Source organism: Merops nubicus, unplaced genomic scaffold (assembly GCF_000691845.1).
Source record: "Merops nubicus isolate BGI_N331 unplaced genomic scaffold, ASM69184v1 scaffold13830, whole genome shotgun sequence".
In the NCBI taxonomy this organism is placed as follows: Eukaryota; Metazoa; Chordata; class Aves; order Coraciiformes; family Meropidae; genus Merops; species Merops nubicus.
In genome coordinates, this window is record NW_008584899.1 from 29,640 (window position 1) to 38,301 (window position 8,662).

Consider the following 8,662-nt stretch of genomic DNA (forward strand, 5'->3'; position numbering starts at 1 on the left):
TTGGTAACAGGGATTTTATTATAGTTATACTACAATTAAGACAAAACACCTTGACCAATTTATTCTCTTGTACAGCACAAAGGGACCTTACACTATATCTACATTTATATTCATTGCCAAAATATGCAACGGACCCTCACTGTTCACAGGAACAAAGCTCCAGACGCTCTTTGATTCTAAGCCTGATGTGCTCAGCTACGGGTATAGCACCATTAATCACATAAAACGTAAGTTTTATAGCCTCAGGAAACTGGCACCTCCCAGATTTACTGGTTTAACTGCTCTGCTTAATAACAAGTTTCTTATATAATATACTAAACACTATCATCTCATGATCAATAGGTATCAGGAAGGCTGTTTTTAAGGTTTAGCTCCTACCCTCTTCTCCCCCAGACTGAGTTTATTCAGCTCTGTACTGCAGAGCTCCATTAAGCACTTTGTTTTTCATTGAATGACTGAAATCAAATGTGTACGGCCTCCACGGATGGATAAACTGCTGTAAAAAGAGATAAGTCAGCAATACTGATTGGCCCTGTTGTCTGAGTGTGCCTTTTGATTTTTGAGTTTCTGCCAAAAGCATCATCATCCTGTGTTTACCCTTCAAAAGCCCTCGGTCACTGCGACGGTGCAGCCGCTCGCAGCACAACGCTCCGCCTTGCAGAACCTGAATTCATCAAAAAGAACATTTCAGTACTTGTAGATGTTGAATATAAATTTGTGGCAGGGACCCTGCATCTCTCATCTTTCACGACATAGTTACTATAGGACACGAAGTGATGAAAGGATGGCTTTTACTCTGCTGCCCATCTCTTCCATTCGGAGAAGTCGTTTATCTCTGTGCAAAGATGTACGTGACTTTCAAAAGTTTACTTTGTCACATTTTCCTCTTCCATTCCCTCCCTGGCAAGTCAAACTAACAGAACCACCATAAATCTCTGTGGTGATTGTTTTTGAATGTGTGCAAGCAGGAATTCATACTAATTACTGAAAACACACACTGTTTTTCTTCATTTCTGGGGCCAGGACCATCAGTGCTGGGCTCAGTACTGGCTTTCACAAGACACTGCACTCGCATCTCCCTCCAGAGCTGCTGCTGCTGCAGCAACAAGAGCTGTTGTTGAACCATGGAAGCTTGCTGTGCGCTTTGCACCTGAGTAAATAGCTGCTGGAGGCAGCAGGAACACGACCAGAACAGGTCCCCGATGAGGCGTTTCAGTTGATTACAGCTCCCTGCAAATACAATATTCCAGCCCTCTGGAATCTCCCAAGGCAGAGATGAACAACGGACCCTCTGGACATGATGGGATGACCTGTCTGCAAAGGCAAAATGGTTATTCCTGTTTGAAAACAAAACCACATCAGACACCGACCATTGGGGTTCTATGCAAACATACTGGCAGTAGCAAGACTGACTAAATCAATAAACCCCATCTGCATAAAACGTAATAAAGAGGCAAATGAAGGGAATCGTTACCTGCTATTTTTGCAATCCTGTGATTCTATTACTGCAGCCCGAGTGGCGCTGCAGGTTCAGCTGCCTGGGAAGGTCTGGGTCCTGTAAACCTGCACTCGTGTGCATCCCACTGTGAGACACAGGGAGAGAGGGGTGCGAGCCCACGCCGTGTCAGAGGTGCTGCTCAAGTCTCGGCTGAGGAAATGCTCTCTTACAGATAGCTCACAAGCCTAAAACCCTTGTGGCATCAAAAGGAAATGAATTTGATTCCTCAAGAGCCTACGGCTTCCTAACAAACCTTGGGAAACAAGTTCAGAATACTAGCATATGCTCCAATCTATTTTCTAGCTATAAAGGCTTCTTTATTACTGTTTTTGGCTGACAACAGTTGAGATAGCGTGTTTATCATCATTCTTGAAACACTTGAGAGAGAACAATGTGAGTGCATTTTTATTTCAGTTCTGACTTCTTTTATTTCATTGCTGTACAGCTGCATTACACTTGGCTTTAATCCCTTAAGCATTATTTTCCTTGGCAAAATAGTCACTGAACTGAGTAGAACTCACTCTTGGAAAAATATGCTTGAAAACCCAGTGTGATGTCAATGCCAACTGAAACCCACGGAGCTTAAAATGTCACAGAAGTGCCTGCAGCTGAAAGACAGAGCTCCTCATCTTTTTGACCGAACTAGGAATGTCCTAAGTCTTAGGCTGTGAAGCCAACTGTGAAAACTACGGAGCAACCTCCTGAAACCCAATGTGTGCTTCTCCCTCCTTTCCCCCCCTCCTCAATGAACAACCACTTGGAAAACAATGATATAAACAAGTTGATGTAGGAGAATTCCATAGGCGGCAAGTGACCGTGTGGCTCCGATTCCAGTCTGGCCTGCATTACGCGTGGCTGTCCGCAGGAAGTTGGGCTGCAGGCTGCTTAGAGAAAAGATAGAACCCGACTTTGTAAAACATCTTTAATATTCAAGTATATAAATAAGCACTACTGAAGAATAATTCAGAAGACTGCAGTGATTCATTATCAACAGATGCTACAAAGGGGAACAGTAACATTGCTAGGTAAGGGAGAAGCAAGCTATTTTAGGAGTCTTGGAAATCTCTTCTAGTTCTTCAGACAGATCATGCTGCTATAGATACTTTATTAAAAATTTATATTCTGAAAAGCACTTTAGTAAAAGAAACCTTTTACCAGACCTATTATTTAACCAAGACCACCTACAGCACTAAAACACACTGCAACTGAGTTCCTGATAAAGTTTTAAGAATGGGAGGGGTAAAAAAAGAACAAAAAACCTACCACACCTGCACCAGGAGCTATTTATTAGCATAACACTCTTCCTTTTAAAGATTTCGTAACAACTGAAGTATATACAAAGTCTTACAGCATTTACACAATAAAAAAAGTTTCCTATTAGCTGATGAAGTATACGGTAGTGCTGCAGTTTACTTCAAAGCATGTATACAATAATAATGAAGCAGAACACTGTGCTTTCAAACCTCCCCGCTAGCACGTTGCCACTGTCAGTTGAAATGACAGTCAATTAAACCACTGGGAAGACACAGATTGTCAAAAGGTTTGTCACAGGTTGACCTGCAGCACTAACCATCATAAGGAGGAATAAGATAAAATCAAAAAGGCTACATACTGTCATGTTTCTACACTTTCCTAGAGCTGTAACAAACTTTCACAGCCTTAGATATAACATATGCAACACAAGATAATCACAATTTTTCAGATATAGTTCAGCTACCGAGTGTAATTACGTCTGAATAGGAGGCGTTACATTGATATGGCTGTGTGTTTCCATTTTTGTTCATTAACTGGTCAAATAGGTCTACAAAAAATTAAAAGACAGCATGGAATTTGTAGTCATGATGTGTTTGACTAATAAAGGCATTCAATATCAGCTATAGGATAATCATTCCTGTCAAAAGTTTAAGACCAGGAAACCTTTGAGTAAAAACCAAATCCAGAAAATCCTGCACCTAATGCCATTTCCACCCATTGACTCCAACCCTTCATCAGGGATAATACAAAATCATGAGAATGCTTACACCAACCCAAATGCAAGACTCATTTGGTTTACAAAAGGTCAAGCAGATTCACTAGGCTACTTCTGTAAAACTGAGGGAGCTTACCTAGAAAAAAGAAACCTTTACTGAACGGTCCCTTACCACAAGGAGGGCTATACAGCTTAACAAGGACACGTAATTTAAGAACGTAGAATTCTCTGCCTTTCAGAAAACAGTTTTATGTGTGCCAGTAATGCACTTTCTACAAGAGGTAAGGCTGCTTTGCCTGTCGTCGTGTGCCTAAACCTCTTACTTTGGCCAATTTTGCTTTTCTTCCCCCTGAAGGGATTCTGTTTTAACTTAGAAACCGGCAACGCCAGTTGACAATATCTGTATTAAGACAAAAAGTGACATCTATAAAATCCACAAGGAACCACATAAATACCAAAGAAGTCATATAACCTTTCCATGTAAACACTTTGATTATACTGAAGCCCTAATTAGATTCTCGTCTTAAACTTTTGGCAGATGATGTGTATGCTCAGCCAGGCTCTGTAGTTAGTTATTGTTCAAGTGGAAGCCAGGTCAGCTCACATGTTGACAGGCATGCAACTTGGAAACATTGCACAACAAGCAACACAAAGAGATTTGAGAAGTGTACAAGACCTCAAGTAGACTTCACAACCCTTCACAACTGAATATTCACAGACAAAGATACAGTCCTCACTTTCCTTCCTATGGTGGATTTCTCTCTCACACATGGGACACTTTCTGTGACTCTCTAGCTTGCTTGATGCTATACAACCACTTGATGATTCTGGCATTTCTCTCAATGGCAGAAATGCCATATGGCACACGGTCATTGGCACTGTCATCGTTTCTAAGGTCACTGTTGCTGTCCTGAGACTGTTCACAGTCTGAGCTAATCATGCTTGCGCTGCGAAAGTTGAGGGATATAATGTCAGAGTTAGCCCTTGCAAAGTTTTCCATCCCGAGGTTTTCAAGCTCTTCAGGATCCAGTCCGCAGTAGTTAAAGAATCGCTCGACGTCTGCATCGACACGAAAGTACCTGTCGCTTAAGTCTGATTTTGATCTCTGTAGGGAGGGTCTTCTGCTAACTCCACACCCAGACTCGACTGCTTCGATTTCGGGGGATTTCAGGGTGGCGATGGCAGCAATTTTGGGCTTTGGAGGCAGAGGTGGGGCTGAACTGCTGCAGGGTATTGCTTTTAAGGGCTTTGCACTAGTTACTTTCCTAATGTCTGAGGAGCTGTGAGAGACGTGCAAGAAGGTCTCTGCTGACTGGTCCAGGAGCCTCCTGCTGACGTTGGAGCTGCCCTCCTGCGGGCTGCTCCGGCCCTGCGTGGGGTAAACCTTCAACGACTCGGCGAACGAGTGCCGGTTCAGCTCCGTCGAATCGGCCCTGTGGGGCGGCCAGTTCCGGGGACCGTGCTTATGCCCCGAACCCGAGCTGGAGCCTTCGGAGCTGTTGATGATGTTCTTCAAAATCTCCAGTTTCAGATTTTCTCTCTGGACGCCGCTCTCGGTCTTCGCGTTGTTGCCGAAGACCTTCAAGGTGGGGCTCCCCAGGGCTCGCTTGGCCGCGGGGCACACCGGCGGCTTCGCCAGCACCGCCGGCTTCACGGGCTCCTGCTTGGCATTGATGACCTCTTGGCTCTTGACGTATTTCGCCTTGTCGGCCTCCAGCCTCTCCACCGCGCTCAGTCTTTTCGGGTTAGGCTCCGCCTGCCTGCGAAAATAGTCGGGTCCTTTGTTCAGGATGCGGAGAGGAACGGCGGACGTGAAGGTCACGGCAGGGCTGACCGGCTTCACCATGCTACCTGTCGGTAGTGTTTCTGTAGGCATGTTTGGTGGTCTTTCCCCCGCAGCCGTTTTGGATTCTTCTCTGGGATCTCCTAAATGCACGGTGCAGAAACATGTACATTAAGCACAATGAAGAGCCGATGAATCCTGGGATCTGAGCGTTAGCAGCAGCGCCTCATCTCACAGCTCATTAAATAGCACTGCGTTTCTCTTTTAAAGGCACCCTTTGTAGGGCCAGGCCACCCGACACAAGTCCCTATTAGTCTGCTCCGCCGACTCCTTTCTTCTCGCTGAAAGGCGCGGGAGTCTCGCCGGCCCCTTTGTGCTCTGCTACCGGCAGCGATCTGAAACGCACAAGAACCAACCACACGTTAGGGAGAGCGCCTGACATCAGAGCGATAGCAACAGCCGCCTCCCAGCTCTCCTCTCCTCTCCTCTCCCTCCACCAGACCGACGGATGGACAGACGGGATGTAGCCGCCGGGAGCGCGGCGCTCGCGGCGCCGGGGTCCCCCTCTCACCCTGCACATCATACAAGAACTAACATGTTGCTCATTGCTTACTGCCTCAGCTTGCATTCAACAAAATCACACTGGAAGAAGAAAAAATAATTAAGAAAAAAATGACACATACCCCCCTTAGAGCCACGCATTTTTGTAGGGAGAAGGGAAATGTGTCAATTCAGCAGCTTGGACCCACCTATCTCCTGAAGATCAATGAAAGAGAACTTTCAAGCTAATAGCTTTGGCTTTGATTAGTTGATTTGTGTATGTACTTTATCTCTAAACTCCAAAGATTTTTTTCCTTATAAGCAACATACTCTGTAAAGCTAAGAAATTAAAGTGTATTTTCCTTTTTTATTAAATGCTCCAGAAAACTCTCTGGTCTAAAAAGCAGAGGGCAAGCAGAGACACAAGGCATTTTAAGCACAATGCACACTTTCAATCATAAATCTGATATAAAATCAACAATTAAAAAAGTAGCAGACTAAAGCCACCAATTCCAGTTCAAAGTCTCTTTCAACACTGGTCCTTCCACGTTCTCATGGTCACCTCACAGGCTTAACAGAACAACAACAAAAGGCTTTGGATTTTCATCAAAGATTTTGGGAGCAGGCAAAAACGTTATGTGTGGGTTTGAAAGAAAAGAACTCGCCTTCACATTAGATACAAGCATTCAAGTTTTCTCCTAAGCACAAATGAAGTTTACCTCCCTCTAAATTATTTTAAGATCCGATCACTTAATATTGTCACAACAGTCTAGAACTCAGCACCATGGATGATTTTACAAGTGCTGTGGCTGTTTTTGCCACATGAGGCACTGAAGGGCACTTATCACAGAATCTACTCTTCAAGCAGTGATTTTGCTAATGGGTCTCATTTGTTTTATTACTGCCCCATTAATCTATGCTGCCCTATTTAATATCCCATTTCTGTTATCGCCGAGTTGTTCAGGGAGATGAAGAAAAGCAGATGCTACTTCTTCACTCATCCTAAGGAATGCAGAGCAGCAGCCTTCCCAGGGATGACTTCTTTGTGTGTCCTGCCATCCCGGGTGTGCTCATCCATCAATACCCAACATATTGATATGGAATGGACCATCAGTACTTTTAGACCAAAAAAAAAAAAAAACCCACACCAGAAAAATTTAAATTCCAGCTAAAGATACATTAACAGTAAAAAGAAACCAACCTCAAGGACTGATTCTCAGAAAGAGATGATAGATACATTGAATATTCTCTCTAAATCATCCAAGGTCAAAGCAAGCAAATGAAAGATATGAATGCTATAATGAGATTATTGGAAAAAAAGCTGAGCTTTCTCCTGCAGGCTCACTGTCACAAGCATTCTTCAAATACAAACCAACATATTTAGGTGGGTGATAAAGCAGACATGCATTCAGTGGAATTGAAAGGGTAGTGAAATGTTAATTAAACTTCCCTTTCAATGTTGTTTTATAAATTCTAGTGCTGACTCCTCAGCAGTTTGACTTCCTGAATTTTAACTAAGTCTTGCTGAAAGAGGAAAAGCTTGCTTTCCTCATTTGACTCAGTGTATTTATTGGTACTATTTTGAAATTAAGTATCAAATTGCCAAATGTTCTGAAGGCAATTCCAGCACTCCTCTTGCACACACACATTTCTGTTCCATAAACACAAATCAAATCGTTCCATGTCACCAGCTCAGAGCGCCGTTGCCAAGTGCTTGTGGAAATAAACCACTGGTGCCTGTACTTGATCCTGGTGTGCAGAAATCACACCTATGTGAGAGCAGGGGTCTTGTCAGGAGGGAGAAAAATCACAGAATGGGTTGGGTTGGAACAGACCTTAAAGATCATCTAGTTCCAAGCCCCCTGCCATGACATCCACTAGACCAGGTTGCACAAGGCCACATTGAACCTGGTCTGGAACACCTCCAGTGATGGAGCATCCACAGCTTCCCTGGGCAGCCTGTTTCACCACCCTCATCGTCAAGAATGTCTTCCTAATTTCTAATCTAAATCTCCCCTCTTCCAGTTTGAGCCCATTACCCCTTGTCCTATCACTACAAGCTCTTGTAAAAAGTCCTTCCCCAGTTTTCCTGTAGCCCCCCCTTTAAGTAGTGGAAGCCTGTAAGAAAGTCCCCCTGGAGCCTTCTGTCCTCCAGGCTGAACAACCCCAGCTCTCTCAGCCTGTCTTCATAGTAGAGGTGCTCCCCTCTGATCATCTTCATGGCCCTCCTCTGGACCGGCCCCAACACGTCTATGTCCTTCTTGTGCTGCAGTATCCAGAGCTAGACACTGTACTCCAGGTAGGGTCTCACGAGAGCAAAGTAGTGGGGGAGAATCCTCTCCCTTAACCTGCTGGCCACACTTCTTTGGATACAGTTGGCTTTTTGGGCTGCTCTCACACATTATTGGCTCTTGTTGATCTTTGAATCAACCAGCACCTCCAAGTATTTCTCCCCAGCACTACATACCCCAAACAACCAAAAATCTGATCTCTTATGCTCAATACTACCACCCAACTGAGTTAATACCACTTGAATAAGTGAGACCACATCCCTCCAGTTCTTCCTCAGCCATTGCCATTAAAGGCCACCATGGTCCTGCCCCAGAGGACAACTGCCAACTCCATTCTCCTCATGGTGAATGGCTCTGCACACCACTACAGATCAGACCTGTGGAAACAGAGGCATCAGATTCAGGTTTTGGGAAGTCCTTACCCTCACTTAACTTCCTCACTCGTGACAGCCTTGGTCAACACCAGCAAGCATTGTTTAGGAGGCTAAGCATCCACGTTGGCTTCCACACCACAATTAAAAAGAAAAAATATTAATAATAAAAATAAACCCACTGTGCATGCATGTTCACCTGAGAGAACA

The 8,662-nt window shown here is 44.3% G+C and overlaps 1 protein-coding gene across 1 annotated transcript; it reads right to left on the reverse strand.

Moving 5' to 3' along the window:
- Positions 1-2,137: 2,137 nt before the first annotated feature.
- FAM110B (family with sequence similarity 110, member B) lies at positions 2,138-5,454 on the reverse strand. Its single transcript, XM_008945780.1, has one exon. It carries the CDS (start codon positions 5,341-5,343, stop codon positions 4,231-4,233), a length of 1,113 nt encoding a protein of 370 aa, XP_008944028.1. The 5' UTR covers positions 5,344-5,454; the 3' UTR covers positions 2,138-4,230.
- Between the last annotated feature and the right edge of the window lie 3,208 nt (positions 5,455-8,662).

Coding starts and splice junctions, on each gene's coding strand:
- FAM110B (XM_008945780.1), bottom strand. CDS start 5,343: ATGCCTACAGAAACACTACCGACAGGTAGCATGGTGAAGCCGGTCAGC.